Source organism: Oncorhynchus mykiss, chromosome 3 (genome assembly GCF_057628025.1).
Source record: "Oncorhynchus mykiss isolate SJ-2025 chromosome 3, ASM5762802v1, whole genome shotgun sequence".
Lineage (NCBI taxonomy): Eukaryota > Metazoa > Chordata > Actinopteri > Salmoniformes > Salmonidae > Oncorhynchus > Oncorhynchus mykiss.
Genome location: NC_143024.1, coordinates 85,699,834 through 85,720,742, shown reverse-complemented (window position 1 = coordinate 85,720,742; position 20,909 = coordinate 85,699,834). Strand labels below are relative to the sequence as shown.

Below are 20,909 nucleotides of genomic sequence, written 5' to 3'. Positions count from 1 at the left end.
TCTTTGACTGTTGTTAAGCTGATGGGAGGTTTATAGACGTCTACTCACTGTCAGTGTTTTTCTCTGTCCGTCTTTATCGGAGATAAAGATCTTTCAGTAGGTAAGTTCTCCTCCATATAATGAGCACTATCTACACATCCAATCAATTATAATTTCACCCCAGGTCGACCATGTAACGGTGTAATAAAAACAGGATGTTGGTGATGTAAGGTCATTTGTTTGAATGAATAATCTGTTTTGTGTTTCCAACCTAACCTGCACACTTTTATTATCACATCTTTTTTTAACTAAAATCTGACTAACACCTTACCTTTCTGTTGTATGGGTTTGTGATGACCAGGTTGGTATCGTCCGACCCTGACAAGATGTACTCCCCGGTATCGTTCCAGGATATAGTATTGACCTGATTGGGACAAAATACAGTGGGAGTTCACTCTTGGCCTCAGCACATAATAATAATACTGAAAACAGCTTTTTGTCTACAACTGTGAAATTCCTAACCCAATCTAAGGTGTAACATCAAAGCGTCACCGTCCCTCGGTCAAATAGTAACCGGGTGAAAGTTCACCAAATGAGAAACAAACAATTCTGAACAAAAGCATAAAACACAACATTTAAAGTCTTGGTCCCATGTTTCATGAGCTGAAATAAAAGATCACAGACATTTTCCACACGCACAAAAAGCTTCTTTCTTGAAGATTTTTGCACAAATTTGTTTATATCCCTGTTAGTGAGCATTTCTCCTTTGCCAAGATAATCCACCCACCTGACAGGTGTGGCATATCAAGAAGTTTGATCATGGGGACAAAAGGCCACTTTAAAATGTGAAGTTTTGTCAAACAACAATGCCCCCGATGTCTCAAGTTGAGAGAGTGTGGAATTGGCATGCTGACTGCAGGAATGTCCCCCAGAGCTGTTGCCAGAGAACGGAATAGTAATTTCTCTACCATAAGCCGCCTCCAACGTTGTTTTAGAGAATTTGGCAATATGTCCAAACTTTCCTCACAACCACAGACGACGTGTAACCACGCCAGCCCAGGACCTCAACTTTCGGCTTCTTCACCTGCGGGATCATCTGAGACCAGCCACCCGGACAGCTGATGAAACTGTGGGTTTGCACAACCGAAGAATTTCTCCACAAACTGTCAGAAACCTTCTCAGGGAAGCTCATCTGCATGCTCGTTGACCAGGGTCTTGACCTGACTGCAGTTCGGCATCGTAACCAATTTCAGTGGGAAAATGCTCACCTTTGATGGCCACTGCCATATTGGAAAAGTGTGCTCGTCACAGATGAATCCCGGTTTCAACTGTACAGGGCAGATGTGGACGAGCGGTGTGCTGATATCAACGTTGTGAACAGAGTGCCCCAAGGTGGCGGTGCGGTTATGGTATGGGCTAGCAAAAGCTACGGATAATGAACACAATGACGTTTTAATCATGGCAATTTGAATGCACAGAGATACTGTGACGCGATCCTGAGGCCCACTGTCGTGCCATTCATCCACCGCCATAACCTCATGTTTCAGCATGATAATGCATGGCCTTGCATAATGCATGTCGCAAGGATCTGAACACAATTCCTGGAAGCCTGCATACTGACCAGACATGTCACCCATTGAGCATGTTTGGGATGCTCTGGATCAACGTGTACGACAGCGCATTCCAGTTCCCGCCAAATATCCAGCAACTTCGCACAGCCATTAAAGAGGTGTAGGAAAACATTCTACAGGCCACAATCAACAGCTCTATGTGAAGGAGATGTGACGCGCTGCATGACGAAAATGGTAGTCACACCAGATAGTGACTGCTTTTCTGATCCACGCCCCTAATTTTTTGAAGGTATCTGTGACCAGTCATGTGCAATCCATACAAGTCGGGTCTAGTGAATTGATTTCAATTGACTGATTCCCTTATATGAACTGTAACTCAGAAAAATATTAGCAAATTGTTGCATGCTGCGTTTATATTTTTGTTTAGTGTACAATGGAACATTCTATATCTGCAACACAGAGCACACATTTCGTGCCCCTTCTCTAGGCGCCGTGTCTTTGCGACCGTAGATCAATAATTCATTAAGTTCCCCAGCAGAGTTTAATACACTCTCCTCCCTCTATTTCTAGGGCGAGTCCGATCAGCGTGCAACAAGGTTGGTCACACAATTCCTCTTCATTGCCAAACCCAACTGGAACCCTCCTCCCCCTCCACCCCCCACCTAACCATTCCCAAATAGTCTTTCTGGGTGATTTAATCTCCATGTGATCCCCGGTCATGATTTACTGTCCTACCCTTGTCGAGCAGCTTTAAAAAAAACACTGTAAATGTTATTGCATTTTTCACAGAACGGCTGTCATTTCAGAGAAACTGCTCGCATCACTGTCTGAGAAAATACATTAGCTTAATAAGAGTGGTGTTACATGCTGAAAAGAACACACGTGCTGTAATTAGAGCTATGCTGGTTGGTTTATATTAGAAATAGACAGACAGACACAAAAGGGGAAGTCACTATATGTGGGGCATGATGTCATGCATGCATTGGAAACAGACAAATTATAGGTTACTGATAAAGAATGCTGAAGTCTCTCCCAAGGGGGTAAGGAGACAGAGTGCATGTTTTCCTGTAGTTACCCCTCTGCTAACACTGTGTTTCAGTAGTTGCCAGGACAACACAGGCATGCTAGGAAAGGCTATACTGCACTTCACCTATATCCCCTTAGAAAAGGACATCATTTCATGTTTCAGAAAAGTATTGTATAAACGTAGGCCTAGATTGTGTAATAAATATGCTATACACTGAAAAAACCTATCCCATCACCTGCAGCACTCATTATTCAGCCCGTTGTGTTGATCCTACTTGACAGCACTCTGTAGGAATACTGTGTGTCTGTGTCTAGGTCAGAGTCCTTATGCCACCCAGACCACTCAGTGTGCCCCCTGGCTGAACAGGTCCTCCCCTCCCCAGCCTCAACTCAACCCGACACAACCTGGCCCTTCAGAGTCAGACTAGCCTCATTCTGAATAAGTCTGAAACCAAACTCTACAGTAGCTTTTTCCCTTAGCCCCAAGCCCCTGGACTTGTGATGCAGATCTATAGAAAGTGGATAGAAGTGCGCAGCAAGATGTCACAAGCTTCCCCTAAATCCACTAGGAACAAGGAGTAAGGGTCTGTTTAAGAACTGGGTCTTTTAGTGAAGTGTAATAACAGCCTAAATGACAATATATGATGTATTATGCTACTCTTTATCCCTTTACACTTGTGTGTATAAGACAGTAGTTTTGGAATTGTTAGTTAGATTACTCGTTGGTTATTACTGCATTGTCGGAACTAGAAGCACAAGCATTTCGCTACACTCGCATTAACATCTGCTAACCATGTGTATGTGACAAATAAATTTGATTTGATTTGATCCACTACTTTGATCCAGTACTGTACAGTAATGTTATCTACAGAGTAGATCAAGCCTACACGTAATCTCTTCCAACATCTCCTGCAATAAAGGTCATTGCTGGGATGTGGGGAACTGAAAAGTGATGGGCCACCAGCATTAACGCAACATCATGTCACTCGTAATAGCCTAATAGGCGTTGTGAGTCAGAATGGCACTAGTAACACATGTTGGAGGGCAATTCTTCCTCGATCACTTCCTGTTGATGGAAAACAGGGGTTGACAACTCAAGTGGCTTCAGGTATCCAAGATGAGACAGACAGGTCCTCACGGAGAAAGAGAGCGGATGGCGATTCAGTAAGCGGATAGACATTAAAAAAAGAAAAAAAAAGAAAAGAAATTGGCTTCCTTACGTCTCCTTTGCATTCTTCATATGCACTGATAAGGACTTGGTAGGTGGGAGCGATGACAAACTCTTCCAAGCTACTGGTCTGAGAGAATACGCAATTTGACAGAACTCGCTCGGACGATTATCTGAATGTAGCCTACAAGCAGGGAATGTGGCAGGAAGTTGTACGAGGGGATTCCATAAGGAATACATTTAGTTTGTACTATACATGTCACGCCCTGACCCTAGATTGCTTTGTATGTTTCTATTTTTCGTTTGGTCAGGGTGTGATGTGGGTGGGTATTCTATGTTGTATGTCTAGGAGTTGTGTTTCTATGTTTAGGCCTGGTATGGTTCCCAATCAGAGGCAGCTGGTTATCGTTGTCTCTGATTGAGAACCATACTTAGGCAGCCTGTTTTCCCACTATGGGTGTGGGTAGTTGTTTCCTGTTGTGTGTCTTTTATCATTTCTCTCTTTATTTTCCTCGAAACAACTGAACAGACAGGACGAGAAGGACAGAATCCTTGACCCAAACCAGCATCAGGCAGTTTAAAGTTGTTGTGCAGTGGTAGAAGGAGTGACTGGCAGGGTGTGACAGTCTGACAGGGCGTGTGACTGGCCGTATGGCTGCCTCGGGTTTCACAGAGTATGAGCAGTCTGGCCAGAGCTCAACACTCACACTGAGCTCTGCTTTCTGTCTGTCTGACACAGAGTTTCACACACTGACTGACAGAGCGGGGAGAGTGACGTGCACAGAGTACACCACAGCCACACAGAGTACACCACAGCCGCACAGAGTACACCAGTGCCGCACAGAGTACACCACAGCCACACACGGTGGGTAACGCATACTCACACAGCCATCGTGAACATTGAGTGTCGCTTCGAGTTTCAGCCGCTGGACAAATTCTCTTCTCCCTGTGCAGAAACAGAAGAAATACCTTATTAGCAAGTCACAATTGTTACCACGATATGTTACTTTCATAGATCATTGGACTACTTCAGTCAGCATTCAAACGTATTGATGAAATTCAAGTCAACAACAAGGGCATCATCAACTAGGGTAAATTACATAGAAATGGCCAAACATACCATGGAGTTCCTAATTAAATTGATAGAGGGGTTATGTCATTAACCCTCAAAGTTCAGTAATGAGGCGAAAATGGCAGCCATCTTGGTCAGGGAGAAATGCAAAATCAGTCTAATTGGAATGAATGGCAGTAGAGGCAAAGGTGATGCATTTCCTGCTTTTACTTATGCAGGAAACATAAAGTAGGGCATGTGATGTATCAGCAATTATGTAATGGAACTATAGTCAACCTAAAATATTGTAATATAATACAGTTTATACAGGTTTTATATCAATTCTGAATAAATAGCCTGAAGAATATATGTAAATGGACCATAAATGACTCAATGTGTTTTCTTGTAAAGCTGTGAGTGCTATTATATGATACAATATCATTACTTGTTGCATTTACAACTTGTCTTAGTCCTATCAACTGATTTGAGCCAGTGTATGGCTGTGGAATGTTGGCAGTTCATTTGAAAAATATATGGAATCATTCCTCTAAAACTGTCTGCCTAGCTAGCGAACACACAGTGCAGATAAATTCTTCACATTCATTATTTTACACAATATCTTATTACAACATTGGCAGGCAAACCATGGTTGGCAAACTCCCTGACCAACATGGCGGACCGTTGGACCATCATAAGGAAGGTTAATTTCCATTCTAGTACTCTGATTCCTAATTATATGGGCAATACCCTAGAACAGAAATTTTGGAACCATTTATAAGTAGAGGTCGACCGATTAATCGGAATGGCCAATCAATTAGGGCCGTTTTCAAGTTTTCATAACAATCGGAAATAGGTATGTTTGGACACCGATTTGGCCAATTTTTTTAAATATTTTTTTTTACAGCTTTATTTAACTAGGCAAGTCAGATAAAGAACACCTTCTTATTTTCAATTACGGCCTAGGAACGGTGGTTAACTGCCTTGTTCAGGGGCAGAACGACAGATTTTTACCTTGTCAACTCCGGGATTCAATCTTGCAACCTTACACTTAACTAGTCCAAGGCGCTAACCACTTGCCTCTCATTGCACTCCACCAGGAGCCTACCTGTTACGCGAATGCATTAAGTAGCCAAGGTAAGTTGCTAGCTAGCATTAAACTTATCTTATAAAAAACAATCAATCAAATATAAATCACTAGTTAACTACACATGGTTGATGATATTACTAGTTTATCTAGCGTGTCCTGCGTTGCATATAATCAATGCAACGCAGGAGGATGATTTAACAAAAGTGCATTTGCGAGAAAACAAAGCACAATCGTTGCACGACTTTACCGAACCATAAACACCAATGCCTTTCTTAAAATCAATACACAGAAGTATATATTTTTAAACCTGAATATTTAGCGAAAAGAAATCCAGGTTAGCAGGCAATATTAACCAGGTGAAATTGTGTCACTTCTCTTGCATTCTTTGCACGCAGAGTCTGGTATAGAGAGAAATAGTCCTATAAATACTATATTAACTACAACCTAAAACCTCTTACCTTGGAATATTGAAGTCTCATATTAAAAGGAACCACCAGCTTTCAGATGTTCTCATGTTCTGAGCAAGGAACTTAAACGTTAGCTTTTTTACATGGCACATATTGCACTTTTACTTTCTTCTCCAACACTTTGTTTTTGCATTATATAAACCAAATTGAACAGGTTTCATTATTCATTCGAGGCTAAATGGATTTTTATTGATGTATTATATTAAATTAAAATAAGTGTTCATTCAGTATTGTTGTAATTGTCATTATTTCAAATAAATACACACATATATATATATATATATATATATATATATATATATTTTTTTTTTATAAAATAAAAATTGTCTGAATAATCGTTATCGGCTTTTTTTTGGTCCTCCAATAATCGGTATCGGTGTTGAAAAATCATAATCCTCTATTTATAAAGGGTCTATTTTGTTTTGTAATAGTTTGTTTTCCTGCCTCTGCTTTTAGTATTTAATGAGGGAGAACTAAAACGTTACGTTAGAATCGTTGTAGTCAATCTTTCCATAGCTTATAATGTATTACTCATCTTGAGGAAGCATCCCTTGCATCTGCCGTCACCGTCACAGGGATAGGGGATCAAATGAGCAGGCTGCCTACACTGGCTACCCTGTCGTCAAATAGACTGTCATTAATAAAGGTTTGGCAGTCGGCTATTTTATGAGTAAACTTGCTCCCAAGCCTACAATGTACTGTATTAGGCTAGGCTAGATTCAGGTTCTAAAATACATCATCTTGCCTTAAAGTATTAAACTTGCTTCAGAAAAAACATTGTGAGAGAATTCATGCCATTTGACCCTGTCAGGTAAAGAGATGACAGTCTAGAATCTAATAAGCATTCCAGGTATACTGCATGAATGTAGAGGGCATGGGAGAGGAAGGCCTTAGTTCCATCATCCACTATGACAGACTACTGTGCATTGACAGTGCAAGGCCACTGTCACTTCCCCCTCATTCCTTTGCTGATAGGCCTTGTCAAAAGGCAAAGTAGACCGTCATTAACACTATGGCCTGCCTCTGTAACCTAGCGTGCCTCGGTGCCGGTCCTGAAATGCTAACGAAATTACGCTGAATGCTAAACAAACAAAAAGAAGATTTCATTTTAAAAACCATACAACTCTATGCACAATGATTATTTGGAACAATTTACACAGTATAAAAATAAAATATATAAAACATTTCCTGGAAAAACTGTGCAGATGTAAAGTTTGGTAACAGAATTACGGTAAAATCTCCCTCATTATTATTTTACCAAACGTTGTATCTGCACAGTTCTTCCTGTAAATATGTTTTTATAAATATTCAGTGGAAATTGTTAAAAGTAGTCCCAGTGCATATAGTTGTATCGTTTGTTACACTTTGAAATCAATGTTTTTTGTTTGGTATACATTTTCAAGTGAAGAATCTGGAGTCTCAACGTAATTCCGTTATCACGGAATTGCCCTCATAGAAACAATGACACTACGTGTATGGGGCCGCCTGGCCAGATTAAATTGGACTGTCCCGTTCAATAAGAGAGAGACAGGGGTAAATAAATAGGCAAGATGATAAATAAATAAACAAACAAAACAAGCCAATGCTCTGTAATCGTATTGAAGTCTGAGCTCCAAAGTTAGTAAGTGCATTCAAGGCACAATATCAGCTTTTGTTCTACAGCTGGGTTCTAGCGCATTGCTGTTCAAATCAAAACAAAGTGCCTGACTATATCAATATTCCAAGTTGCCATACACACCCACACCCCTCTGACATATTATTTTCACAGCCAATACATTTTGAGAGTGTTGAGGAATAGATTCAATCAACAGAGCTCTTCCCAGGTCAGTGACGTCCTCAAAAACAAGCCTGAAAGCTTGCCATTCGACTGTAACACTTTCTCGAAGTAACAGCTTCGGGATGCAGCAATATCATGCTTTTTCAACATTGGAGAAGTGGAATATTGAAGACTTGAGAAGACGGCTCAAAACAGCTATTCAACACAATAGGCAGAGAGGTCTCCATTGTAGCCGTATTCCCTCCTTTGCCTTCCAACCTTCCGATATTTAAAGTCAAACAGCCAAAAAGAGCAAGACAACTGAGCAAAATGTCACTTCCCCCTCATTCCTTTGCTGATAGGCCTTGGTCACGAGAAAGTAGCATGATGATTATGATGATGATTGAATTAGCATATTTAGCTGAAACCATGTCAATTCATCTCACTAAATCTCATGGGTGAAGAGGACTGTGCAAAATAGCCTTAAATGTTCTATGGTTAGGCCCAACTCTCCCTTGAAGTATATTTCTGGCCTTTGTTGAGATCTATATTCCACAAATGGAATACTAGCCCTCCTTCCACAGTGCTAAATTTAGCCTCTTACTGGTGTGATTACATGCTAGGGTCTCTCCGGTCATTTGACAATGACAGCTCTACCAACACACCCAGCCTAGTCAAGCTAAATGTAGCGCTAAGCTAAATGCAGTGCTATGCTAGCCCAATCCATAAACCACCTGCCCCACACCTGGGCCTGCTAATCCTCATTCAAGTTAGGTTAACTTGGCCACAGATAGAAAAGGCTAATTCAGCATACCAGTAGCCCCAGATAGCATGCACGGTATATATCCTATAGCAGGGCTGTTCAATGACTGTCCTGGAGGGTAAAAACACTTCTGTTGGTCATCCTCTCCTTCTAAATCAGTGACTGATTCAGACATCGGACACCAGGTGAGCGCAATTAACTACAAGGTAGCCTCCCACCTGGCGTTTCCTCTCGCGTGAGCGTGCTTTTCCCACATGCGCCAACGGTTCCTCCATATTATCTGGCATGCTCATGCGAGAGACGGAACAGCTGGCTCTGATCTACTTATTGTCCCCACTGCGACCAGAAAAAAACTGCCAGTAAAGAAGTCTTGCCCTGGGGAACCCCTCCGCAGGGCAGGGGCAAAAAGTAGACTAGGTTGGTCCCACCCCGATCAGGAAAAAAATCAGGGAGTGGAATGTCTCGCTTTCAATACTGTCTCTGCTTAAACCACTGGTGTGGATGGAGATGTCTGCTAATATTTGCATCCTATCAGTAACTGAGACTGTCTGGGACGGTTTGAAGATGGCTGATATCCTGAATGGCCTGGTCAGCACTTAGTGTCTGTCATTTCCATTATGTTTATGAGAGCAGAGGCATCTTTGAGTCAATATCACAAAGGATACAATGAACATAGCTTGTTGCTACACACTGTGCGGTGGTTGATACTGTAGCTTTTCAAGCATGTTGTAGGCCGAATTGGTTATTCATCTTTGGGGAACAGAGGATTTGAAACCTGCAGAAGATCACACCTCTAGATGTCTCTTAAAGCAACTTCCTCACTACTGACTAGAGGTCGACCGATTAATTAGGGAAGATTTCAAGTTTTCATAACAATCGGAAATCGGTATTTTTGGACACCGATTTTTTACACCTTTATTTAACTAGGAAAGTCAGTGAAGAACACAGTCTTATTTTCAATGATGGCCTAGGAACGGTGGGTTAACTGCCTTGTTCAGGGCAGAACGACAGATTTTTACCTTGTCAGCTCCGGGATTCAATCTTGCAATCTTACGGTGAACTAGTCCAACGCTCTAACCACCTGCCTTACATTGAACTCCACGAGGAGCCTGCCTGTTACGCGAATGCAGTAAGAAGCCAAGATAAGCTGCTAGCTAGCGTTAAAAACTTATCTTATAAAAAAAACAATCCATCAACCAATCATAATCACTAGTTAACTACACATGGTTGATGATATTACTAGTTTATCTAGCGTGTCCTGCGTTGCATATAATCGATGCGGTGCGTATCGTTGTTCCAATGTGTACCTAACCATAAACATCAATGCATTTCTTAAAATCAATACACAAGTATATATTTTTAAACCTGCATATTTAATTAATATTGCCTGCTAACATGAATATATTTTAACTAGGGACAATGTGTCACTTCTCTTGCAACAGAGTCAGGGTATATGCAGCAGTTTGGGCCGCCTGGCTCGTTGAGAACTGTGGGAAGACTATTTCTTCCTAACAAAGACAGCCAACTTCGCCCAACGGGGGATGATTTAACAAAAGCACATTTGCGAAAAAAAGCACACTCGTTGCACGACTGTACCTAACCATAAACATCAATGCCTTTCTTAAAATCAATACACAGAAGTATATATTTTTAAACATGCATATTTAGCTAAAAGAAATCCAGGTTAGCAGGCAACATTAACCAGGTGAAATTGTGTCACTTCTCTTGCGTTCATTGCACGCAGAGTCAGGGTATATGCAACAGTTTGGGCCGCCTGGCTCGTTGCAAACTAATTTGCCAGACATAACATTGAAGGTTGTGCAATGTAACAGGAATATTTAGACTGATGGATGCCACCCCTTAGATAAAATACATAACGGTTCTGTATTTCACTGAAAGAAAAAAAAGTTGTTTTCGAGATGATAGTTTCTGGATTTGACCATATTAATGACCTAAGGCTTGTATTTCTGTGTGTTATGTTATAATTAAGTCTATGATTTGATAGAGCAGTCTGACTGAGCGATGGTAGGCAGCAGCAGGCTCATAAGCATTCATTCAAACAGCACTTTTGTGCGTTTTGCCAGCAGCTCTTCGCAATGCTTCAAGCATTGCACTGTTTATGACTTCAAGCCTATCAACTCCTGAGATTAGGCTGGTGTAACCGAACTGAAATGACTAGCTAGTTAGTGGGGTGCACGCTAATAGCGTTTCAAACGTCACTCGCTCTGAGACTTGGAGTAGTTGTTCCCCTTGCTCTGCAAGGGCCGCGGCTTTTGAGGAGCGATGGGTAACGCTGCTTCGAGGGTGGCTGTTGTCGATGTGTTCCTGGTTCGAGCCCAGGTAGGAGCGAGGAGAGGGACGGAAGCTATACTATTACACCTGCAATACTAAAGTGCCTATAAGAACATCCAATAGTCAAAGCTATATGAAATACAAATCGTATAGAGAGAAATAGTCCTACAATACCTATTATAACTACAACCTAAAACTTTTTACCTGGAAATATTGAAGACTCATGTTAAAAGGAACCACCAGCTTTCATATGTTCTCATGTTCTGAGCAAGGAACTTAAATGTTAGCTTTCTTACATAGCACATATTGCACTTTTCCTTTCTTCCCCAACACTTTGTTTTTGCATTATTTAAACCAAATTTAACATGTTTCACTATTTATTTGAGGCTAAATTGATTTTATTGATGTATTATATTAAGTTAAAATAAGTGTTCATTCAGTGATGTTGTAATTGTCATTATTACAAATCAAAATCAATAAAAAAATTGGCCGATTAATCGGTATCGTCTTTTTTTTGGTCCTCCAATAAATCGGTATCGGCGTTGAAAATTCATAATCGTCGACCTCTCCTACTGACTCACAGAGATCAGATTCATCATAAAGCTTAACATACTAGATCAGCCTAAAAGCTATGTCTCAATAGGAAATGTCAACATAACCAAATCTGCAGGCATTAGTAATTGGAAGGAGGCAGTGCACTCCTCAGTCCTCACAGGGACAACGCCCTGATTCAACATGTCAGTCAGCCTAGTAGAGCTTGGTACGTGTTTTTATAGCAAACAAATACCAAGGATCATATGCATAGTATTTCATAATCCTCTTGAAGGGTGAATAACAAAAATGGCAATAAGATTCTATGGAGCTTGATTACTATTCTCCACCAGCAAGTGTGACATCACACAATGAAACACAATAAAAGAACACAGTGGACATCGCTAACATGGATTTCAACTGAGGGCAACACAACAGATGGAAGGGGGAAATCCCATAGCCTACCATAAGCACAGAACATTGAAAACATTGAATTCGATTTTCTATGTATAGCCTAGGCATATAAAAACAACGTCATGTTTGATCACGGCATCGTAGCTTTTTGTGAAGGAAAAAGTAAAAGCCTTGAGCAGTTTCAAGTCAGTGTCCTCTGAGTTAAGTGCACATAACCAGTACCCAAACTACCAGAGAAACACCAGTCTAGTCCTGGTCCACACCCTTGGGATGCCAGTCAGTGTAATGGAGAGCCAACCCCAGGAAGAGTGGCGTGTAGGAGAAGACAGCTGAAGGTTTGTAAACAACCACTACGCTGCTGCGGGCAATGAAGAAATATCAGGGGGAAAAGGAATAAAGTAACCCAATACGTGTTGTCATTATAGTAACAGTGGACCGTTGTGGTCATTTTTATGATCCCATAACTGAACCGTAGCCTCTGTCATATGCCTACGGTTTACTCTTAAGATCATGTAGTCTGGTGTTCCATACTCATAGGACTCTGTTCCTTGCAGGCACTGCAGCTGTTGAAAGAGACTAGGTTATCTTCTCTAGACCAGTGGTTCCCAAAATGGGGTACTGCAGGGTAATAATATAACGTGTGTATGTATATCATTTATTTACTTATAAATAGATAGATGTGCCAGTAACAACAGATTCAACAAATTTGGCCAAGGAGTTCGTGGAACAAGTTTAGAGGGTGCAATAAAATACAATGTAATATTACTTATTTACAATATTGGCTACCGTTAGATACAACGGGGAGGTTCACAGGAATCCACTGTACTCCATCAATGATCCAGGTGTCAACTCAATACTTTCTGTATTCCCACAAAAACATTTATAAACATAAATGCACTTTAAATCGAAGCATTTAAAAACGGCAAAATTGTCCTTCTGTCCCGTGACTAAATGTGTAGAATTACAGGAAATGACCTTTGACACTAACATTTCCTCTTTGATACAAAGAGGGGGGCCTTGAAAATGTTATTTCCCAGGGCCCAAGACTTGGTAGTCCAGCCATGCGTTGCAGCAGTCATTTTTAAACTCCTTGTAAGCCACTCAGAGGCGGTTCTAGCTTGTATGGCTCCCTGGGCGAACCCCCCCCTTCAGCGCCAAAAAAACAAAAACAAATAAATAACACCATTCTGCACTGACTAATTTTTATTCAGACATTTGGAACAACACAAATAAATGATCAAAACACTTAAAACTATATAAATATAAAAATATATACAAAAATAAGACTCATAAATATCAAAAAGAATTAACAAAGACCAATAGAAAGAAATATGTTGATTTGGCACTTGAGCGCTACCGTTACCCATCCCCCAATACTGTCAACCAAGAGTCAAGGTGAAACCAATTCACCTTGGTGGTGTGCAGACTGGTTTAATATTATTCTTAAAAGATTTCATACAAACCAGAAAAAAATGCAACAATTTGTCTGAAACTATATATTCACAGTATTGTGAATGAATTGTGGTTTATTTGGTAGCATTTCACAGTGTGACCGATTTAACCAATTGCATTAGTACTGTACAAAGTTAGAGGTGTGCTTTTTGATAGAATCCCCCACTCCCCCTACCTTGGGCTTCCAGTGGGGAGACCTGAGGTCAACCTACCCCCACCCCCACCCGAGTGGGAGACCTTCCCAGACAGTAGCCTGCCTAGCTCACAAACTAGAATCAGGGCGCCCACTCCGACAAGGTTAATTGACCCACAGTCCCACACGGTGACATGATATCATTGACCCACAGTCCCACACGGTGACATGATATCATTGACCCACAGTCCCACACGGTGACATGATATCATTGACCCACAGTCCCACACGGTGACATGATATCATTGACCCACAGTCCCACACGGTGACATGATATCATTGACCCACAGTACCACACGGTGACATGATATCATTGACCCACAGTCCCACACGGTGACATGATATCATTGACCCACAGTCCCACACGGTGACATGATATCATTGACCCACAGTCCCACACGGTGACATGATATCATTGACCCACAGTACCACACGGTGACATGATATCATTGACCCACAGTCCCACACGGTGACATGATATCATTGACCCACAGTCCCACACGGTGACATGATATCATTGACCCACAGTCCCACACGGTGACATGATATCATTGACCCACAGTACCACACGGTGACATGATATCATTGACCCACAGTACCACACGGTGACATGATATCATTGACCCACAGTACCACACGGTGACATGATATCATTGACCCACAGTCCCACACGGTGACATGATATCATTGACCCACAGTCCCACACGGTGACATGATATCATTGACCCACAGTCCCACACGGTGACATGATATCATTGACGTGACGTTCAAATGAGCGATAGAAAACCGATCGTGCAAATGTCAACATTCCGATTTTTTTTGTGCTGGTGCTCAGTGCTGCCCCAGGCAAGATGCCGCCCTGGGTGGTTGCCCATGTCGCCTGTACCTAAATCGGTGACCATTTTTAATCGCACTCTAAAAGTCTGAGTTGTGTTATGATTTTGAGGGGGTCCCTGATGAATTTGCTATCACAAAAGTGGTCTCCTGCCAGTACAATTCCCACTTAAGCGGATTAATTTCAGAGTCTCTCTGAGTTATATTTTGAGTAGCCCATTTGCCCCGAATCAATGGATTATTTTCATGTGAGTCAAAGAAAACAAACGGCATTGCCAGTGCCTTTGAACACTCACTCTGATTTTAAAGCTTTGGCTGTTGGTTTTTCTTACGGAATCCTGCAACATGTGCTCATGTTGTGTCTCAATTAAATCTGTCACCCATGAAACGTAACTGAGATGAATGGAGAGCCGTGTCTGGGCGGAAGGAAGCAATGACGATGTTTGTGCTGTAGTTCTGTGAAATCCAGCAGGGTGTCAAAGATTACGATCAATTATTCAATTCCTGGCCCCGTCCCACCCACACACACACACACACACACACACACACACACACACACAGCGGAGAACTGGATGGGTAGGAGGGAGAGCTAATGCGTATGGGGTCTACCGCATGTGTTGAATGTTCTATCTGTATATATCAACACTAGACCCAGCGCTGCATTGTTGGTTAGGGGCTCGTAAGAAAGCATCATTGTAAGGTCTACAACTGTTGTATACGGTGCATGTGACTAATAACATTTGATACGGGGGGAAAAGAATGGGTTTGAAAATACACAAGACACCATGGCCCTGATTTATTGTTTTATTATGGATCCCAATTAGCTGCTGTATGGGTTCTTCCTCATTCATTTAGGATACGACTGATTTTTTTCAGCTACTTCAAACTGATTTTAAACATGAGCATAAATTCTTTAGTATCGCCCAACCTCTAACAGATGCCAGAACCCAGTGGGAGATAAACATTGGAAAATTGTCTAAGAAATGAAAAGAGAGACGGCGAAAGAGAGCATTTGACCTGTCTGGATGTTAGTAATTGCACACAGTTCAAGTTCAGCAATGGTTTTATGTTAAATGTTTACATTGTTTCTTGCCATCAAATGCCAAGGTTTGATAGTCAGACAAAAGAATGTCTTCAATCATATTTACTAATTCAGGGCTGCCAACTTTAAAAAAAAGAAGCTAGGAGTGAGATTTGCTCTGTTAATTTCATAACCCCTAGACAGGGGACTGAGTTTGACTTCCCAGGAAGATTTTACTGTTTAAAGCTCATTTCCTGCAATTTCACAATAACAAAATCAAATGGTATTGGTCACATACATATGGTTAGCAGATATTAATGTGAGTGTAGTAAAATGCTTGTGCTTCTGGTTGACAGCACAGTAATATCTAACAAGTGATCTAACTACTTAATACACACAAATCTAAAAAGGGGTGAATGAGAATATGTACATACAGTGGGGCAAAAAAGGATTTAGTCAGCCACCAATTGTGCAAGTTCTCCCACTTAAAAAGATGAGAGAGGGCTGTAATTTTCATCATAGGTACACTTCAACTATGACAGACAAAATGAGAAAAAAAATCCAGAAAATCACAATGTAGGATTTTTAATGAATGTATTTGCAAATTATGGTGGAAAATAAGTATTTGGTCAATAACAAAAGTTTATCTCAATAGTTTGTTATATACCCTTTGTTGGCAATGACAGAGGTCAAACGTTTTCTGTAAGTCTTCACAAGGTTTTCACACACTGTTGCTGGTATTTTGGCCCATTCCTCCATGCAGATCTCCTCTAGAGCAGTGATGTTTTGGGGCTGTTGCTGGGCAACACGGACTTTCAACTCCCTCCAAAGATTTTCTATGGGGTTGAGATCTGGAGACTGGCTAGGCCACTCCAGGACAGGTTCCACTCAGAACACCATGGTCTCACCATGGTCGACCAAAGAAGTTGAGTGCACGTGCTCAGCATCATATCCAGAGGTTGTCTTTGGGAAATAGACGAATGAGTGCTGCCAGCATTGCTGCAGAGGTTGAAGGGGTGGGGGGTCAGCCTGTCAGTCAGCATGTCTCCAGACCTAAACCCTATTGAGCATCTCTCCGGCATCCTCAAACGGAAGGTGGAGGAGTACAAGGTCTCTAACATCCACCAGCTCCGTGATGGAGGAGTGGAAGAGGACTCCAGTGGCAACCTGTGAAGCTCTGGTGAACTCCATGCCCAAGAGGGTTAAGGCAGTGCTGGAAAATGGTGGCCACACAAAATATTGACACTTTGGGCACAATTTGGACATTTTCACATAGGAGTGTACTCACTTTTGTTACCAGCGGTTTAGACATTAATGTCTGTGTGTTGAGTTATTTTGAGGGGACAGCAAATTTACACTGTTATACAAGCTGTACACTCACTACTTTACATTGTAGCAAAGTGTCATGTTTTCAGTGTTGTCACATGAAAAGACACTAATTTACAAAAATGTGAGGGGTGTACTCACTTTTGTGATATACTGTACATACATCCAGCCATGTATGTACATGTATATATAAAAAAAAAATGTTGTTTATAACATGCACAATTAGAAGCATCAATCTACATAGATCAAGCTTGACTAAATTCGAGCCCAGTAACTTTGCTCACCGCATCTTTCTTCGATTGTCTCGTCTGGCTGCCACAAAAAGCCCCCACCTGCTGATCTGTGTGCCACTGGCAATGTACTTTACTGAACATGCTAGCTGTTCTCGGCGGCGCATCATCACTTCACACGCATTCCGTCGTGGTGTTATTGGTTGGCCTATTACTACTGGTTGTACCGGTAAAATGGAAGTTAGTTATGAATCGCAAATCACCATACAGCTGACACACATCATTAATCATTTTGACTTCAATTTGGTTGTCCAAAATACTATCAGCTTGCACGCCGTCTTTGCTGATGAATGCCCTGATCTCTGGCCAGTCAATTGGTTAAATTACATGGTTGTTTCGTCTATTAATTGCTTCGAATAGATTTGAAAATGTTGCAATAACCATGAATTTAACAGAATGTTTGTTTATAATGAGGGACTTCCCACGTTTAACCTGGACACAAATAGTAGGAATTTGTGCCGTCTTCAGCCATGACCGCACGAGAGAGAAATTACACACTAAACTAAAAAAAAATGTTTTTGATGCATGCCAGCAAAGCTACTACCCAACACTAAACAATACATGAATTGCACTATAACAGTGACAAACAGTGCCCACAAACTGTTAGGGCCTACATAAAGATGTCCCAACAGCAGTCCCAACACCTTACCACTGCTACATCTGGCCATCAGCGGAGCCTTGTCTGCCAGCTAAACAGTTCACTTAGCCTCATTTACTGCCTATAAAAAAATTGCTGACATGGCTGACTTGCTTAAACAAATGTGGTTTCTACTGACAATTGAAATGTACAAATATGGTATAAGGGGACGACGAGCTCATAAAAGGCAATCCATAATTTAGATTAAGACATTCATGAGCAAGCTCGGATGGACGGCGTAAATATAAATAAAAATATAAAATAAATAAAAATGTACAGCGACAGAATTAAGAACATGGACAATACTGTAAGAACGACCTCTGTACAACAAATCAAAACCGTAGGATAAATAAAAGGGTCAGATAAAATCAGACAATGAAAGCTCTTACAGTATTCGATTATGACATTTCTTTAAAACAGGCTATAGGCTACATGTGCACCACCAAGTCAGAACAGTAGGCTAAATTATGAGGGTGAGGCACATGGGCTACTAACAGCTTACTACGGAACATACACTTTAGAGGTCGACCAATTAATCAAAATGGCCGATTAATTAGGGCCGATTTCAAGTTCTCATAACAATCTGAATTTTTGGACACATTTGTTTTTTTGTTTTTTTTACACCTTTATTTAACTAGGCAAGTCAGTTAAGAACACATTCTTATTTTCAATGACAGTCTAGGAATGGTGGGTTAACTGCCTCCTTCAGGGGCAGAATGACAGATTTTCACCTTGTCAGCTCGGGGGATGCAATCTTGCAACCTTACAGTTAACTAGTCCTTGTGCACTCCACAAGGAGACTGCCTGTTACACAAATGCAGTAAGCCAAGGTAAGTTGCTAGCTAGCATTAAACGTATCCTATAAAAACAATCAATCATAATCGCTAGTTAACTACACATGGTTGATGATATTACTTTATTCCTCTAGCGTGTCCTGCGTTGCATATAATCTGACTGAGCATACAAGTATCTGAGTATCTGACTGAGTGGTGGCAGGCAGAAGCAGGCGTGTAAACATTCATTCAAACAGCACTTTTGTGCGTTTTGCCAGCAGCTCTTCGTTGTGCGTCAAGCATTGCGCTGTTTATGACTTCAAGCCTATCAACTCCCAAGATTAGGCTGGTGTAACCGAAGTGAAATGGCTAGCTAGTTAGCGTGCGCTAATAGCGTTTCAAACGTCACTCGCTCGGAGCCTGTGGTTGTTTCCCTTGCTCTACATGGGTAACGCTGCTTCGAGGGTGGCTGTTGTCGATGTGTTCCTGGTTCGAGCCCAGATAGGGGCGAGGAGAGGGACGGAAGCTATACTGTTACACTTGCAATACTAAAGTGCCTATAAGAACATCCAATAGTCAAAGGTATATGAAATACAAATGGTATAGAGGGAAATAGTCCTATAATTCCTATAATAACTACAACCTAAAACTTTTTACCTGGGAATATTGAAGACTCATGTTAAAAGGAACCACCAGCTTTCATATGTTCTCATATTCTGAGCAAGGACCTTAAACGTTAGCTTTCTTACATGGCACATATTGCACTTTTACTTTCTTCTCCAACACTTTGATTTGCATTATTTAAACGCTGAAAAATCAGAACCGGTCGACCTCTAATACACTTAGTATTACTTTCTTAGCTACAGTACACACATTTCCCTGGCATATTACCTCATTTATGCAAGACATTTTTGGACTCAGCTTGTTGTGCAGGAAGGTAGAGGAGGAGGTCCTTCGTGGGCAAATTTTGTCATCAAAGTCTGGCATTCTCTGGATTTATGGTACTTTCAAGACAATTGGGAACTCAAGGAAAAAAACAGCGTCGAATCATGAAGTCAGTGATCTTCAGGTCAGAGCTCTAGAAAGAGGTCCGAGTTCCCGACTTCTGAGTGTGATGACCATTCAAAACGTATTTTCTCAGTCAGAGCTTCTTTTTTTTTCCAGAGTTCCCAGTTTTCTTGAACACACTGAAGTCTGAGATTTCCTAGTTGTTTTGAACGCGACAGAAGTCATGCTGGATTGACAGTATGGCTATTGTTGAATGTGTATCCTTTTAAGCTTAGAATATAGACCCTTAAACCCAGACTTGGACCACATCCCCACTCCACTGAATATCAGGCGAGTGATTATTAGATATAGCCAATGATTCCTTCCAAAACAGCTCATTGTTGAATTTGTTGTGTAATGTTTATGTCCAATGGCCGATGAGCACCGATACATTGCATCTATAATTTCTCTTGATATGACAAGGATTGAAAAGTATTTGCCAGTAGATTGTCAGCTTGATTCATAAGGATGACTGCTAGCTAAGATTTTGAAAGTATGATGTTGACATGATCAGTCCAATCAAAGCAATGGTAGATAACGTGATTTGGTGTCAACTTATCTGTGGCCAATGACCTTGAGCCTTCTTGGATGGGCACTTCAATTGTAACTCTATGGCAGCACCCAAGGGGCTTGAATTTTCAAGCTCTCCCCTAGATTTTGCAGTGACAGTGTCCCCATGAGTGGCTCCTAAGTCACTGCATCACTACAGATCCAGGCTGTTTCACAACCGGCCGTGATCGGGAGTCCCATAGGGCGGCGCACAATTGGCCCAGCGTTGTCCGGGTTAGGCCGTCAGTGTAAATAAGAATTTGTTCTTAACCGACTTGCCTAGTTAAATAAATAAAGGTTACATTAAAAAATGAGTGACAGAATACTGAGCTAGGCTGAACACCAACAATTTGGAACGGCCTTACTCAAGAAAAAAAAAAAAAAGAGAGACCATGTTTGTATAAGGCTTTATTAACTCTATTATTATTATTATTTTTACTACATTGTTTGCAAACTGATATGTGACACGTATTAATACCAATGACCCCACCAAACTTCCCTGCTAAAACATACTGTAGGTCTGTCTGCTGCCTTTTCGTTGTCACAGCCTAAATGCCCATCACCAAACGAGGGGACTAAACAAATATGGATTAAATCGACTTCAGTACATGCTGTCAAAAGGCTGCATTCTGCAATAGGGAGTAACAGCAAAATAATGTTGTTGACAAAATTTCTCCATTCA

At 41.2% G+C, this 20,909-nt stretch overlaps 1 protein-coding gene across 8 annotated transcripts in view; it reads right to left on the bottom strand.

Moving 5' to 3' along the window:
- Positions 1-20,909, bottom strand: part of LOC110520574 (DDB1- and CUL4-associated factor 6) — a 57,267-nt gene that overhangs the window by 34,294 nt on the left and 2,064 nt on the right. For all 8 annotated transcript variants that reach the window (XM_036975167.2, XM_036975168.2, XM_036975169.2 and 5 more), the window contains exons 2-3: positions 4,629-4,690; positions 311-403 (exon numbers count right to left, since the gene is read on the bottom strand). In XM_036975167.2, coding sequence (XP_036831062.2) covers positions 311-403; positions 4,629-4,690 — 155 coding nt within the window. The remainder of the gene's footprint in view (positions 1-310; positions 404-4,628; positions 4,691-20,909) is intronic.